This window comes from Branchiostoma floridae, chromosome 19 (genome assembly GCF_000003815.2).
Source record: "Branchiostoma floridae strain S238N-H82 chromosome 19, Bfl_VNyyK, whole genome shotgun sequence".
NCBI lineage: Eukaryota > Metazoa > Chordata > Leptocardii > Amphioxiformes > Branchiostomatidae > Branchiostoma > Branchiostoma floridae.
This window is the reverse complement of record NC_049997.1, coordinates 2,345,354-2,363,171: the sequence shown is the minus strand read 5'-3', so window position 1 is coordinate 2,363,171 and position 17,818 is coordinate 2,345,354. Positions and strand designations below refer to the sequence as shown.

Sequence of the window (17,818 nt, the reverse complement as noted above, 5' to 3'; positions counted from 1 at the left end):
TTCACATCAGATTCTGTGTTAAGTTCATGTACCATGAATTACCAACTTGAAGTGATAGTCAGTGCAGGCATTATATGGTTAAAGTAACAATTGCAACATGTACCTCATACAGAGCACCATGTGGGTGTTACTCCGGACCCTCTTGGTGTAGGCCTGGTACAGGTTGGTTTTGGTTGGCGCGATCCCAGCGTCCTGTACGATAGGTTTCATGGAGGTGTAGATGTTGTCCAGCTCGTCCTGAGCGTAGATGTTGGGCACGTCTCCCGAGTTCAGGATATTGTTGATGTCCTCCAGGAAGGCTTCGCTCTTGATCTGAAGAGAAAATAATAATTTAAGTGTCATGAATTTCTCACCAAGACTTGATTTAGAAAAAAAAATTATTGAAAAATAACAATTATTAGAGTTCTAGAGTTAGAGAATTACTAGAGCAACTTCATACCTCAATGAAACACTTAAGTCGATTCTATGCACATTAAATTCTTTTAATCTTTCTTCAGTTATCCTGTTTGGAATGTTTTGACAAAAATGTCCCTGCAGTTTCAAAATTGAATGGTAGGGGGCTCAAACTTGCCACCCCCTTATCTTGACATCAAAAGCTACCTGCCACCCAAATGATTGTCAAGACCATATCATGTCAAGGACAAGAGATACATAATTTAAAAAAACTGCTTTAATCAAATATTCTAATTAATTATGCAACGCACTCCTATTTTGCATGATTTGTATTTCATTTTATACATCCGTACAGCAAACACATACGGCAGACCCATACGGCAGACCCGTGCGGCAGACACGTACGGCAGACCCGCTTTACCTGTGTGTCTGGAAAGATGAAAACCATAGCCTCGCTCTCCAGGCTTACCTGTGTGTCTGGGAAGATGAAAACCATAGGCTTGCTCTCCAGGCCTGCCTTCAGCATGATAGACTTCAGATCCTCTCTCCACTCCGTAGTTCCGTAGTTCTTTGACAGCTCAATTTGGAATGCATCATACTCAGCCATGTGGGTTGCCAGCCTAAAACAGGAAATAGAAAAAAAAATTGCTTACTGATATTTTTTCTTAATTCAGAAAGAGTACAGAAACAAAATGAGAACTAAAACCTTTTAGAAAATCATGAGCTTTGCATTTGTAATAAATTTCTTGCAGTGTTTTTCTTTCTTTCGATGACCTCTCCACTGGGACACCATAGATATGCGTTAAAACTTTCTAACATCTTACAGCTGTACTACAGTATAGTTTCAACCACAAATTGAATGCGAAGCAAAGACATTTTAGTTTAGTTTCCTAGTCTGTGTAACACAAACTCCGCTGTCCAGGGCTGTAACTGGCCCCTCCCCACGGGGGCCGGCGGATGTTTGGCGGGCTGCTATGAGCGAGATTTAACCAGGCTAAAACCACCACAATAGTTAAAGAATTAATAATTGTGAAGTTTGATGATTGCACCAAAAGGTGCAAGATAAAGCAAACAACAGTCAATCTATCCCACCTGGTGAGACTTTGGCGTCCGCTCCCTCCCACGCCAAGCAGAAGGGCATTGCCGAGTGGCTGGCGAATGATGCGGCTGATCCGACAGACGTGCTGCACAGCGTCCATAAACAACACCAGCCGCATCCGAGCTGTGTTGATCTGGGGAACAAACAATTGGTTACCACATGTACAAGTTACAGAACGATATTCAGATCGACTAGCTTGCTGCAATTTTTTCTAAAGGGCACACTGACTTGATTACATTGTATATGGATGACATCTGTGCATCAATTTTCCACTGTTACCAAAAAAAGAAGTTTGCATGGATACTGGAAATCACCTAACAAGCTGCAAAATTCTGATGACGATAAATAATGAAAAAATATGATGCAAAAAAATGGATACAGATAAGCAAAGTCTTCCAATGAGATTGAGAATGAAGAATCTATATGAGAATTCATTCTTACTGGTCCACTATTGGACATTTTGTAACAAGTTCAGTCATTTGTTAAACCTTACAGACCACTGTTTTGCCCATTTTTTTTCATATGCTTACATCAGTTTTGAGGTGCCCAGAGGATGTCATCCATAATCAAAAAGTATGCACAGTAGAAGCAAAGACTGTAAAACTGGATATTTTTTGGCAACACCCCAGGAGCATTGCCATATTTTGTTGCACCCCTATATCCTGTACCTGGTTGTAGTCATCCAGATAGTCCACCATGATCTGTACCATTTTGGGGATGTCGCTGATGTAGTTGTACAGTTTGTTGTCGGAGTTGGGCTGCATGAAGTCACCAAACAGCACCGGCAGCTGGGGAACTGCCTCTTCAAATGGCACGCCGAGCTTCACCATCTTTTCCTGTGGGGAGGGAACAATGACATTTCTGACAATGGCATGATACAAATACATTGTAATATCATGCACTAACTGGTAATACATATTATGAACCAGTATTTAACACTGGCAGCTGGGGAAATGCCTCTTAAAACAAGACACAAAGCTTCGCCATCTTTTCCTGTGGTGACAGAATAATAAGATTGACATGTACATTTACATGTATTACAATGGCATGATACACATAATATCATGCACTATTGGTATGTGTACAAATGTACCAGTATTCTTTTTTCTGCCTATTGTATTCAAAATCTTGACTCTATGTTAATAATCATTAGCAGTTTAGCGTTCTGATACATGTAACAACAGATGCAACTTGGAATCTTCAGAAATTCTAAATTTCTCGGCCTAGAAGTCTGGTATCAGCAGATAGATAGCATTATTATGAAAGTAATCAATGTAAAAATCATTAGTCAGTTATGTTCACAGTTTTAGATAAGAATGATTGAAAAGATAATATTCTATGTGTATATACTAGAGTTTTTAGCAAACCTTAGACAGGTTGTCGAACCATCCACGGTCAGTGTCGTCCACCAGACGATCCTTGAACACGCGGCAGCCCTCGTGGTACCAGAGACGCAGGAGAGCCTCCAGATTCTCCACCTTACCTGGCTCCACCATCAGGATACCTGGGGCATGGGGAGCAAAGGATAATTACACCACCTAGCAGAGCACTGAGGGATTGCAGATAACCATAATGATAGCAATGTGTGTTTCAGAGGTCAACTTACAATACAGAGGTTTGTGCATTATGTGTTTATAATATCCATTATCATTACGAACATTTTGTAAGAAATTCTAGAGCTGAAGAAGACTAACATTTCAGAGATAAATTTTGTATGGATCAACTGAATGCACAATTGGTATTCTGGTTTGTTGCTTGAAAAGGCCAGAGAACACAATTTTGTTATCTATCAATACCGTGAGTCATTCAAAATTGGAATAGATTGAAGGATGGGGGAGTGTGTGGAAATGTAAATAATGAATAATGCAAATTTTCTTCAGACCAGCAGTTTGTTATTTTTTCCCCAAACTTTAAGGCTTTTTCAATCATTTCGTAACTTCCTTATGCTTGGAAGACTAATAGCCTACCCTGGAAGACCTTGGACAAGTCTCTCAGGTTGAAGGTGTAGTGACTCTTGGCGGGGGTGGGCAGCAGCTGTGTGGTGATGGTGTTGTACATCTCGATCGTGGCGTCCACAAGTTTCCCGTTAATGTCCTTCTCCACGGGGACCCCCTGCATCCACGCTCCCAGGATGGTGGCAAAGATACGCCGCTGTAGATAGCAAAGGAAAAAATTATTGCTTAGGGGTCATTAATGAATTCTCCATATTCTGTTTAGGCATATATTGAGGGAGGAAACATAATTCTATCAGGATGGTAGCAAAGATACGCTAATCTCCAAGCAGATCCTACGGTAGCATAAGACAGTATCAAAGCTGCCAGAGGAGTGAAGCCGGCTTAGGAGTGTATTTTGCTACCGGGGATCTGCCTCCATTGAAACAGGGAGGAGCATTTCTATTCAACAATGGTGTTGCTGCCCCACCCTGTTGCCATGTGCTAATTATTTTACGAGCGAATTACACTGGGACAAAGTCAGTGACCAGCACATGTCTCGGTTGGAAGTTGACACCAAACAGGAAGGAGGGCAATTAGCACCTACACTGCAAGTACAGTTTGAATGGGAAACAATTGGATGTTAATAGCCTTTGTTCTAGCCGACTGGGGGCAGATCCCCGGTAGCAAAACACACTTCTAAGCCGGCTTCACTCCTCTGGCAGCTTTTGATACTGTCTTATGCTACCATAGGATCTGCTTGGAGATTAAAGATACGCTGCTGTAGAAGGCAAAGGGAAAATTATTGCTTGGAAGTCTTATCAAACATATCAGTATTTTTCAAGAGGGAAACAAGGGCGCTACACCCCCATGCCTCCTTACCCTGGGGAGCAAATCCTCTGACAAGCAAAAAATTCTGATTGCACAGGAATACTACTAGGTAACATGGCACCAGTCTTCAACTGGGACCTGTCCCACATATCCTCCTACACAGGGACAATGGCAAAACAGCCTGTCTGGAAGTACACTGCTTTCTGAACCATCACTCCTGTGGGCGTCACCATTAATCAGCTGTCAGCCAATCAGAGAGGTATCCTGCATATATGCAATATTAGTGACTTAATTAGTAAGCTCATTAATATTTACAAGCAGTGCAGTCAGGAACTAAGGGTGACGTTTGAGAAAGCAGGGTATATCCAGACAGGCGGTTTTGGCATTGGATGTCCCTGCGTAGGAGGATGATCCCACAGTAATTTTCCCCACAGAAAGGCTTCAAATGCTTCACATGCATTTTTTACTCAAAATTCTCCAAAACTCTTGCAGTTCCCCCTTTACAATTTTCTCAGAAAAACCCTTGAACACAATTCTGGATACAGACCTTGCTGAAGTCCTCCATCTCTGTGAAGCTGAGGTAGTTGAAGTGACGCAGAAGACGCGGCGTGATGGGGTTCCGCCCGCCACCGGGAGGACCAATCGCAGAGATGAAGGTGATGTCCACCAGGTTGTGGAAGGCACCGATCATCTTGCGGTCATACCTGGGAAGTATACAGTGAATTTGTTACAAGTGAACTTACATGTACCTGAATGTACTCAGAGGTCTCCCAGCATATTCATCTAGAATTATGACATTTGATGACTTTGAATAAAAGTGATAATACTGGACATTGAATAGGATTCCTTTCAAAGAAAAGTGAAAGAGTTCAATCAGAATCTATCTATTAATCAACAATCCTACAATCATATTGTACCTAATAGTATGTCAAAGGTACATTGACATGACCTAACAGTCAAAACAAAAGGTTTTGACTTGACTTGTTATATGCTTTATCCTTTGAGCTGTATAGCATGGGGACTTTCCTTTTGTACACAATTACCAAAACAAATGACTGGATTTGCCATTGTGCTGAATCTTTATACAATGATTTAGAAGCCCTCCCCACATACCATCCTCCATGGTCCATGTACTGCCTGATGAGTTCGATCGGCGGCTGTGCTCCGTACACCTCCAGCGCCGGCATGTTCATGTCATCAATGAAGATGATGAAAGTCTTCCCCAGTGGGGGCCCAAACACACCCTTCCTCCGTTTGTCCAGTTTGCTGAAAGAAGAAAAAAAGATTTAACCATAATTCATGTTAATACCAGAGCTTCATACATTTTTTGTATTAACTTTTTGTCTAAGGGTAGGGGGTCTAATTCCTCAGTATTTTTCCAATAGGCCAGGTATTTTCAACATGCAAGATTGCAAGTTCAGAATAATTTTACATGCAAATCTCGAAAATTATGTGCATGCAAGTTAAGTATGCATATTTCAAACCCTGCCATGGGAAAGGCATTTAACGCCTATTTCCTCATTTAATTCTTGCAGAAATGAGTGCCTATCTTCTGTTAGGCCACACCGATTTAATTTCTTGGTTCACGGATTCGCTCGCTCCTATTTTTTGGGAAAAAAAATAAAAATAAAAATTACCACTCAGCAAATTTTCACCATTAATGAAACCATTCACCAACTTTCTGGTGTAGCAAATTGGCCTTTATATTATAAGCTCCTTAAAGTGTGGGTACAGGTGCTGTTACTGTACAAAAATGGTGTTTTTGTACTTTTTTCAAACTGAAAACTTTTTTTCTTTATGTTTTGGATTAGCCATTACCTTCACCCCAACCATTTTACAATTTTCATTTTTATTTTTATTTCGCCCTCTCGCTCCATATTTTTTATGAAAAAATCCATGAACCAAGAAATTGGTGTGGCCTTAGGGAAAATCTGTCTTTGCTGGGATGTAAAGCCAGACATCCCATTTTTAGGATAACCAGACCCCAATCACGTGAGAGCAACAACTGCACTTGCTTTCCTTTGTGAATGGAAGCTTATAGTCTGGTCTGATACTGATTGTACTAATCGTTATTGTTATTGGGTGGGCCAACTACTCCTTCTTTGCAGCCAGGGGCTGAATTGTGAGGAGCTTACAACCTGGGCTAAACTTCAAGGGTCTGGAGCAAGCTGCCATTCCGCACCACTCACAGACAGGTAACCTCAATACGACTGTAGTAAGTGTCTGGAGCAGATGCCATTCAGCGCCACTCAGGTGACCTCAATACGACACTCACACCAAGAAGGATCCTTACTCTTTTCGATAAGTATGGGATCTTTAATTTGCTCCTGGTGTGGCTCTCCTCAAACACTTACTACACAAAACTGGCAGCTTACAGCTTAAGGCAATTAACCAGTCATCAGAGACAAACAGATCGTGATGATGATGACTGTTGAAATGTGTCCTTACCTGTCAATGAGATCCTGTGTCTGGTTAGCGCTGGTCCGTGCAGAGAAGGCGATGAAGTCAGACAGGAACTCGGGCGGCATCCCGCGGGACAACTTGTCCTGGATAGTCAGGGTCTTACCTGTCCCCGTGGGTCCCACACACAGCACCTGTGGGGTGGAACAAAGGAAAGATCAGGGTTAACCTTCTCCCTAATACCATAACCAATAAAGAATTGTGAACCAAATGGCTGCTTCAGTTTGCTGAGGGTTAAGGAGGAAATATCATGGTTCAGAGGCAAAAATCATTGTTTCAGGATACTCGATACCACAAGTAGATTTGACTAGTAAAAGTATATCCTTAAGATCCAACAGCCCTTATAATGCTAAGATAGGTACTAACTAAATACATAAAAGATTGTTTTGTGATTAGAAAAGATATTAAGTGACACTCATGTCTAGCCCCATAGCTGATTGTATGGAGGTTATTATTCAATATTGTTTAGTTTGTAGAGTAAGATATATTGTGTATTCACTTTTTTTGGGTAGTTTATATTTGAGGATACAAAAGTCATTGTACTTTTTGTCATGTCAATAAGCTTGTCTTATTTCATTAGAAAAAACATGGTCCTAGGAAATTTATTTCAAATCTTGTTATGTATGAAACATATTGTTTAGCCATGTGACACAGTACAGCAACCTGGCTAAGATGACTCTACAGGGCATGCTGGAAGGAGGGCAATGTTGGGTGGTGACAGAGGAAACCCTGGCAGGACAATATTCCACAGTGGAACGTCCATAAGTCACTAAAGACTAACTACAGCAAGACAAAGACTAGCCAGGAGACAGCTCTCTATCTTCATATCTACATTGTCCCAATGACCTGAAGGTGTAGGGACTAGGTAGGTAGGTGAGACATGTTGGGTTGTCCTTGGTGCTGAAGTGAACATCTAATAACTTTTGCCTGCACAGAAAGTCTTTTGAAAGTTTTTTAAAAGCATTTTACATTTTTAGCATTTTGTGAAATAAGACAACTTATAAGCATTATGTAGAAACCATTTGAATATTTCAAATAGACTTCAAAACCCCCGCTTCTCCTATTAGGTCAGTTAAGTCAATGACAAGGTTTCTGATAATAGGAGAAGAGATTCTGTCCCATATCTACTATTATAACCTGCAACCCTAAACTAGCTTTGGGTCTTGTCACATGTGTAAGTGAGCTGCCTTTCATTGTTAAACAATGGTAACAAGTAGTAGTATTCAGTCTTTTATTATAACTTTATTAAAAATGGTTAATGCTGAGCACTTATCTATACAGAGTGCAGAGGGGCACAACTGAGTAAAAGACACTTTCAAAATTAGTATACCTTTTTGTTATTGGTCAGGAGGAGCTCAGTAATGGCGGCACCACGGATAGTGTCCATGGTGGGGACGATGATGTCGGAGTATCGGGTTTCCAGCGAGATGTTGACCTCGGGGAGCCCGTCCATCCAGCTCGTCCAGCGGATCGGCTTTGCTGCTCCTCCCTCTTCCTCCTCCACCATGTCATCCTGCAGCATCCAAACAAAAGAAAGCATTTCAATCTATTTCAAAATGATACGAGAACACTGCACAGAATAGCAGGCGATTTAGGTGGAACGTTCTGCTTATAACTCTGGAACTGGTCATAACTGTTGGAATTGTCACGAGTTATAACTGGCAAAACTGGATATAAATCCATAACTGTTTTAATATACATTGTAACTTTGGACCTGGTTATAACTGGCAGAACTGGCTATAACTGGCAGAACTGGCTATAACTGGAGGAACTGGTTATAACAAAAGAAACTGGCTATAACTGGCAGAACTGGCTATAACTGGCAGAACTGGCTATAACTGGTGGGACTGTTTATAACTTTGGACCTGGTTATAACTGGCAGACCTGGCTATAACTGGAGGAACTGGTTATAACAAAAGAAACTGGCTATAACTGGCAGAACTGGCTATAACTGGTGGAACTGGTTATAACTTTGCAACTGATTATAACTGGTGGAACTGGTTATAACTTTGCAACTGATTATAACTGGCAGAACTGGCTATAACTGGTGGAACTGGTTATAACAAAAGAAACTGGTTATAACTGGTGGAACTGATTATAACTTTGGACCTGGTTATAACTGGCAGAACTGGCTATAACTGGCAGAACTGGCTATAACTGGTGGAACTGGTTTTAACAAAAGAAACTGGTTATAACTCTGGAACTGGTTATAACTGGTAGAACAGTTTATAACGTAAGGAACTGGTTATAACTCCAGAAATGGCTATAACTAGACCAGGTGAAACTAGTTATAACTCTGGAGCTGGTTATAACTGATGGAACTGGTTATAAAGCTATAATATAAACCCAAAGATAGTAATAGAAAAACTCTCTCTTCAGAAGAAGAACAGAATGCATGTTGGGTTGAACACTTTGAACCAACATGAACCACATTACGTATTCATTCACCTTTACAGTCTTTATACCAGACTCAGATACAGACTGTGGAAACAGCAGAGAAAGGCAAGTCATTAGAAATAATTATAGTATGATCAAAATACATATTTTTTTAAAGAAAGATGAATTTTTTAGCACTAGACAAAGATTTAATAGATTCACAGTACCTTTGAGGGTTTCTTGCTGACCCCAGCATCGTCCAAGCGGTAGTCGTACACGAGGTTCTCGCTGGGGAACTGCAGGACGATGTTCTCCTTCACCATTCGCTCCCGCACCCATTGGCTGAAGCGTACGCGCCCCTCGTTGGTGCACGTTCCGCCAACGGACCAGATCAGGGAAAACACGAACCACGGCTCGATCAACTCCTCAATTCTCATCAGTTTTTCCTGCATGGAAAAAGTCCAGAATTTAGACTTAGGGTTAAATGATCATTATTATTAATTTAGGGCTTATTTGATTAATTATCATTCAGTTGGTGCACGTTCCTCCAATGGACCACACCAGGGAGAACATGAACCACGGCTCGATCAACTCCTCAATTCTCATCAGTTTTTCCTGCGCATAGAAAAGGTCCAGAATTTTTATATTCAAATCTAAGAAATAGATAGATCTTACCTGCACCTCTCAGAAGTTAGAATGTATTGATCATATTATTAAAATCTGTGCAGAATCCATTGCCATTATTTATTTAATACTTTATACTAGGTGGTAACAATCAATGAAGCTAGTGTCCTCATCATGAAACATGTGTAGGTTAGGTGTAGATAGACATCAGGTGGAATAGATGCAAAGCTTTAATTCTACCTGCACTAACCTGCATATGCAGGTGGGTATTTCGAGCCCCTGAACTCTTTTTCGATTACTTAATGTTGCAGCAAGTCTTCGTCTATTACAAGTTACCCCATTCCATAGTGGACCCTTACCTCAGGGACGGGTGGTTCCCCCTCCTTTGGGAAGAAAGGGTGGGAAGAAACAGTCCCGCAGTCTTCTTCGGCTGAAGGGCCAAGTTTCCATCCACTGCTGGCACGTATTCCTGGAAATAACAAACATTCTTCACTATTCTATTGGTGACACTTCATAGCAGAAATAAGATTCAACATGGGTGCCCTAACATGGCACGTATTCCTGAGAGAAATGACGAATATTCTTTAGTGAAGTGATCCACATTTGTATACAACGCATCACCTTTAAGAGAATCTGCCAGCCATTTGGTTTTGATTTTTTTAGTCTTTGTTGTAACCCTTGCAGTGCCTAGTGGCACATTATAGGCCATCAAGTTTCCTTGCTGTTTCAGTTTTCCCTTTAACAAGCTCAAGACACCTGCTTGCACATTGGACCCCATTTTAGGTCCCTTCGAAAAGATGGTGCAGCCCCATCCGAGATGTCCCGAACCCAGGAATCAAACCAGGGTCTCCCAGTTATCAACCAATTGGAACCCTAGCAGGCCTTACCTTAGTGTTATGCCCTTGGAAAAGACTGACTTAACACATGTTTCCTCAATTGAGTAGGGTGAAAATGAGTGCAAAGCTTAAAGTTTGGTTGTTGTGCTTAAAGATGTTTTACTATTTATGAGAAACAAACAAACAAAAATTCCTTTTCCTTCATGTTTTCATTATCTAACTTGATGGCAACCTGAGGGACACTGAAACTAACCAAAGGAAGTACACACTTGTGTGTGAAAGAATTCTCCCATATCCTATATTCTAACAACATGATGACATTATTCTTGGAAGGGAAAACATTCCCTACCTTCATGTTTTCGTTCTTGAACTTGAGCGCGTCCTCCAGGAAGTTGTTGAACAGACTCTGTAGCTTCTCCATGTGAGGGACAATGCAGGCAGGCAGCTTCTTCAGCCAACACTCCACAAACGGCATGATGCCCAGGCTCTGGGGCTCCAGGTACACCATACCACAGCGCGACACTGTGGCAGGGGACGCCACTGCAAGATCTTGCACCTAAAGAGGTCGCCAGAAAGATCAATGCTTAATGTCACCATTTCATGGCATTGTGCAGTAACAGCAATATTTCTTTTGGGATGTGGCCAAAGATATTGATGTTAGCTGTACTTGTAAAAAAGTCATATATAGCCAAGGTTGCATACCCTTGTACATCTGACAGTATCGTTTATCAATCTTGAATACAGATGGGTTGTTTCTACTGCTAAGTTAGGCTGATTTCTTATAATTGGGGAGCCCATGACAGTTATACAGAATATACACTTAGGAGGCAATATATGAAACAAACTTCTAACTGTACAACGATGAAGGCCCTTTTCAGCACCAAGGACAGACAATGCACGTGCAATCTTTATTTGCTCTCCATAGCAACATTGATCAAATCTAGCAATGCAATGTAAAGGTTTTTATTAACTTTCAAACCTCAAACATTATAAACTTCTACTGTATAATGATGAAGGCCCTTTTCAGCACCAAGGACAGACTATGCACGTGCAATCTTTATTTGCTCTCCATAGCAACACTGATCAAATCTAGCAATGCAATGTAAAGGTTTTTATTAACTTAAAGTTGTTCAAACCTCGAACATTATAAACTTCTACTGTATAATGATGAAGGCCCATTTCAGAACCAAGGACAGACTATGCATGTGCAATCTTTATTTGCTCTCCATAGCAACATTGATCAAATCTAGCAATGCAATGTAAAGGTTTTTATTAACTTAAAGTTGTTCAAACCTCGAACATTATAAACTTCTACTGTATAATGATGAAGGCCCTTTTCAGCACCAAGGACAGACTTTGCATGTGCAATCTTTATTTGCTCTCCATAGCAACATTGATCAAATCTAGCAATGCAATGTAAAGGTTTTTATTAACTTAAAGTTGTTCAAACCTCGAACATTATAAACTTCTACTGTATAATGATGAAGGCCCTTTTCAGCACCAAGGGCAGACTATGCATGTGCAATCTTTATTTGCTCTCCATAGCAACATTGATCAAACCTAGCAATGCAATGTAAAGGTTTTTATTAACTTAAAGTTGTTCAAACCTCGAACATTATAAACTTCTACTGTATAATGATGAAGGCCCTTTTCAGCACCAAGGACAGACAATGCACGTGCAATCTTTATTTGCTCTCCATAGCAACATTGATCAAATCTAGCAATGCAATGTAAAGGTTTTTATTAACTTAAAGTTGTTCAAACCTCAAACATTATAAACTTCTACTGTATAATGATGAAGGCCCTTTTCAGCACGAAGGACAGACTATGCACGTGCAATCTTTATTTGCTCTCCATAGCAACACTGATCAAATCTAGCAATGCAATGTAAAGGTTTTTATTAACTTAAAGTTGTTCAAACCTCAAACATTATAAACTTCTACTGTATAATGATGAAGGCCCATTTCAGAACCAAGGACAGACTATGCATGTGCAATCTTTATTTGCTCTCCATAGCAACATTGATCAAATCTAGCAATGCAATGTAAAGGTTTTTATTAACTTAAAGTTGTTCAAACCTCGAACATTATAAACTTCTACTGTATAATGATGAAGGCCCTTTTCAGCACCAAGGACAGACTTTGCATGTGCAATCTTTATTTGCTCTCCATAGCAACATTGATCAAATCTAGCAATGCAATGTAAAGGTTTTTATTAACTTAAAGTTGTTCAAACCTCGAACATTATAAACTTCTACTGTATAATGATGAAGGCCCTTTTCAGCACCAAGGACAGACTATGCATGTGCAATCTTTATTTGCTCTCCATAGCAACATTGATCAAACCTAGCAATGCAATGTAAAGGTTTTTATTTACTTAAAGTTGTTCAAACCTCGAACATTATAAACTTCTACTGTATAATGATGAAGGCCCATTTCAGAACCAAGGACAGACTATGCATGTGCAATCTTTATTTGCTCTCCATAGCAACATTGATCAAATCTAGCAATGCAATGTAAAGGTTTTTATTAACTTAAAGTTGTTCAAACCTCGAACATTATAAACTTCTACTGTATAATGATGAAGGCCCTTTTCAGCACCAAGGACAGACTTTGCATGTGCAATCTTTATTTGCTCTCCATAGCAACATTGATCAAATCTAGCAATGCAATGTAAAGGTTTTTATTAACTTAAAGTTGTTCAAACCTCGAACATTATAAACTTCTACTGTATAATGATGAAGGCCCTTTTCAGCACCAAGGGCAGACTATGCATGTGCAATCTTTATTTGCTCTCCATAGCAACATTGATCAAACCTAGCAATGCAATGTAAAGGTTTTTATTAACTTAAAGTTGTTCAAACCTCGAACATTATAAACTTCTACTGTATAATGATGAAGCCCCTTTTCAGCACCAAGGACAGACTATGCATGTGCAATCTTTATTTGCTCTCCATAGCAACATTGATCAAACCTAGCAATGCAATGTAAAGGTTTTTATTAACTTAAAGTTGTTCAAACCTCGAACATTATAAACTTCTACTGTATAATGATGAAGGCCCTTTTCAGCACCAAGGACAGACTTTGCATGTGCAATCTTTATTTGCTCTCCATAGCAACATTGATCAAACCTAGCAATGCAATGTAAAGGTTTTTATTAACTTAAAGTTGTTCAAACCTCGAACATTATAAACTTCTACTGTATAATGATGAAGGCCCTTTTCAGCACCAAGGACAGACTATGCATGTGCAGTCTTTATTTGCTCTCCATAGCAACATTGATCAAATCTAGAAATGCAATATAAATGTTTTTGTTAACTTAAAACCTCCAACATCATAAATTTCTAATGTAAAATGATGAAGGCCCAGTTCAGCACCAAGGACAGACCATGTAATTTTTGTCTCAATAGCAACATAAACAACCAATTTAGCCCTTTAACATATAAAGTATAAAATACAAAGTATAAAATATAAAGTATAAAATATTGTACAAAGCAGGGCTCTAGCCAGTGTGCGTTTTTCCGTCAATTGACGGAAATTTGCTGCGTGTGACGGAAAAATTTTAAAACCAATCCGTCAACCTTGATGCACAATCCTTGGTTGAAGCTACAGGCGGCTTGGGGACGCCGTCCACGGCCGTAAAAGCCACACACTGTTTGTTTTGCTATTGTTATTATTGTTGACGAAGTGTGTCGGCGCCCTTGAGCATATGATAATCTCATTAAAAACACGTTTTTCAAGGTCTCAGTTCAGTCTTTCTAACTCATGGAAGAGTGTTTTCGCAATTTTCGCAACAATGGGAATTGGTTGACGGAAAAAAAATTCGAGCTGGCTAGAGCCCTGGTGTAAAGTAAGTCTATAAAGCCCCACCTCGAACATCATGGTCATGTGTTCAGTCAGTTTGATGATCTCTCCGCTGCTCAGACAGAGCTTCTTGTTGTCGTCCAGCACAGTGTTCATGTTCTCAATCCACACTGCATCCACGGGGCCATCAAACATGTACCTACAGGAACACAAATTCATGTAAGGTTGGACATTCTGTCTAATAAATGATATCTGTTGCTTTGTTTTTCTAGATAAAACCTTGACCTTCAAGTGGAACTTGCATGTGAGTTCTAGGCCTTCTTGAAATTTTATCAGTGACTTTTGCAGATCTTTGACATCAAGGAATGACAGTGGATGCTGATTGAAACATCTAGGACTAGGAGTCACCTCTAGTTTAATAGAATACCATCGTGATGGCAGTGCAACAGTCTAATATGTTATAAGTCTGAGGCTCTCATTCCACTAGCCAAGCATCTGTACAGCAGAGTGAGGCTTGATTTTAAAACTAGAATAATATGCTATGTATTTTAGTGTGATTTCAAAGACAACAAAACACACAAAATATTAAAAGAATTTGTTCTTTATGTCCAATGCATTGTTTGCTGAATGATGTGTCAAATCTTCAGTCATTTAGGGGTTGCAGCATATATTTAAAAGTTGGTGTTAGGAACCTACCAGCGCTTGTCTGAGTCTGTCGCGGAGGTGCCCTCTCGGACCAGGGTGGACAGGATCCCGTCGGTCCACTCGTGGGTCAGCAGGTCAAACTCTCCGTACAGCTGACCCATGGTGATGGACTTGGGGTTCACCACGTTCACGTGCACAGCCTCGTACACACCCCCGCCCACTGCCGGCTCTCCCTGGGGTGGGGTAAAATAATAGGATCCAGTAAATACAGATAACTTTGATGCACGACATGGTGATAGACTTGGAGTTCGTACACACCCCCACGCACTGCTGGTTCTCCCTGGGATGGGGAAACAACAGAATCCAGTGAATACAATCATAAGGGTGGTGTAAAATGGCTAGTGGCTAGGATGATGGACATGGCCTTGTGCACACCACCACCCACTGCTGGCTCTCCTTGGGGTGGGGGGAATTATTACAATCATCGTAGACATCCATATGAAATAAACGTCGAGTAGCAATCTTCAATTAACAATCACAGTTCTTTGTCTAAATAGTAGTATTAAGAATTGGGCTATATAACATAGAATTCAATGTAGGAATCAATATTGATTATTGTTTTCAATTAGTAACAATCACAGTTCCTTGCTCAATAGAGTAAAAAAAATACGGCTATCAGTTTAAGGAAGTAATGAATGAATGAATGGATTGATGGAATTACTAGAATTTCAAACATCAACTTTATTGAGATACAAGCCACACAAGGGCAATTTTTCAGAGGTCTACCACAATACATCAAATAGGACAAATTGCTTGATGTGAAATGTTCATGAATGATAATTGCACATGTCTTATTGTTAAACTTTAGATAGATGCAAATTCATTGCATCATAAATCATTATAGCAATGCAAGAATTAGAGGATCATACTTAATGTCTGTTTCCTTACTGCTTCCTACCTTTAGGGCTGTCATGGCAGCCTGCAGTGTCTTGTAGCACATGGTTTTCCCTGAACAGGTCGGGCCAACCAACATGAGACCGTGCCTCACCACTGTGGTCTCATACAGCTGAATACATTTGGTGATGAACCCTAGGGGGGAGGGGGGCAGAGACAAGGATCAGTAACATTACACAATGTTGTATTTGCTTCATAGTTCAAGTTAAAATATTTTGTAATCTTTTATTGTTCCATAAACATTCTTAGATTACGAACGGAGCATGCAGAGAAAAGTGCTTTAAGCCGTGGCCAAAGAGAATGCATTAAGTCACGCAGCATTGCCAAACGTTTAGAAGCAATGTTACAGCATGCACATAACGCTTGATGTTTACCTTTATCTGTGAAGTAACCTATATCCGTTGTATTGAAAAACAGCACATTTAGCGCACTTAAACACCCTGCGGATATAGGTACTAGCCTTAGTATTTGCTTCATAGTTTCAGATGTCTTGAGATCTTTCATTGTTTGATCAAAATTCTTCGATAATGAAGAAAGTAAGCAGAGAAAATCATTTTAAGCCACAGCCAAAGAGAATGCGTTTAGTCACGCAGTTTCAGTATTTGCATTTTTTGCCAAAACTCTATGTTACAGCATACATATGCCAATACTGAACAACTTAACATGTTGGCGTACAGACCTGTTTGTCCGCCGTGAGTGGAGTGGTTAACATGTTATTTTTTAGCAAGCAGAAGCAATATATACAGCAAATTGTACTGGATTATCAAGTAAATACAAGCAACATACACACAAACTATAAATAGCAGATATAAAAAAAAACTGCATAAAAAAATTGTTACAACTAAAAAAAATAACAATGTGTTAATATAACAAGCAGCAAGGTAACTCCCAGCTTCCAGCATAACAAGGGTTAAAACATCACATGGGTTAAGGAGTAGACTCAACACAAAGGCCTGGAGGGTTAATAGCTTAAACAAAAAACAAAAAAGATTAGTTAAAGAAAACAGACTTCTTTAACAACACATGTATGTCCCACCAGTAACAAAGATATAATTATTGTTTGCACCACTGTCTATAACAAACTGTCTATAAGACACATACCACCATAACATAACCTCATACCAACCTTTTTGTACCTCTCAAAACAACGGAATCACAAGCTACTCTTTTGCTTGAAGTATCATCATATTTATCATTTCAGCTAAACTGGCTATCCAGAACTGAATATGATTTAGATTCTAACTTCATTAAAGTTTGCTTAAGTTTGAAAAATACAGGCTTTTCATAATCTTTTTTTTATCCAACAAAAGAAAGCAGCTTGTAATTCTGATGCATCTACAGTGTACTTGTCCTATACAGTAGACTTTTTTGGTGCAGGGTTTTAAAGTCTGTCAAACAACAGTGCAGTCTCACCTAGTGCGCCTGTAAAGAGAAAAGCAAAGCAAGCAGAGCGTGTTAATGTTAGGGCTTCAAGCAGCTGTTGTGGTTGTGCAGTAAGTAGTGACAACTTTAGGTGACAAGGTTGTCTTCATGAATTAATTGTAAGGAGGGAATGTGTACTGATGTGATTCTTTCCGCCGGTTCTAGCCGCAACTTGAATTTGGTTTTCAAGGAAGAAAATGATGTTCACATGTCGAAACAGAAAAAAATGCAATTTTGACAAATTCTTCAGGGGCTAAAATCATGGTTCAGGGAAATAACCGAAACTTGAAAAGAAAATGTATCATGGTAAAAAAATCACGGTTTATGGGGAATATTTTCAACTTTATTTCAACACGAAAAATCATGATACATAATACAAATCATACTTACAGAGAAAAGCATCATGGACAAGGGCAAAACAAATAAATTTTCAAAAGGGAAAAT

At 39.7% G+C, this 17,818-nt stretch overlaps 1 protein-coding gene across 1 annotated transcript in view; it reads right to left on the bottom strand.

Annotated features, from left to right (window-relative positions):
• Positions 1 to 17,818, bottom strand: part of LOC118406315 (dynein heavy chain 1, axonemal-like) — a 77,410-nt gene that overhangs the window by 26,972 nt on the left and 32,620 nt on the right. The window contains 18 exon segments of the mRNA XM_035806241.1: positions 104 to 312; positions 863 to 1,013; positions 1,486 to 1,625; positions 2,161 to 2,328; positions 2,860 to 2,996; positions 3,460 to 3,643; positions 4,802 to 4,958; positions 5,368 to 5,520; positions 6,703 to 6,848; positions 8,045 to 8,227; positions 9,318 to 9,536; positions 10,074 to 10,103; positions 10,105 to 10,149; positions 10,151 to 10,183; positions 10,900 to 11,106; positions 14,420 to 14,552; positions 15,050 to 15,231; positions 15,957 to 16,087. Of these exon segments, the coding sequence (XP_035662134.1) occupies positions 104 to 312; positions 863 to 1,013; positions 1,486 to 1,625; positions 2,161 to 2,328; positions 2,860 to 2,996; positions 3,460 to 3,643; positions 4,802 to 4,958; positions 5,368 to 5,520; positions 6,703 to 6,848; positions 8,045 to 8,227; positions 9,318 to 9,536; positions 10,074 to 10,103; positions 10,105 to 10,149; positions 10,151 to 10,183; positions 10,900 to 11,106; positions 14,420 to 14,552; positions 15,050 to 15,231; positions 15,957 to 16,087 (2,608 nt within the window).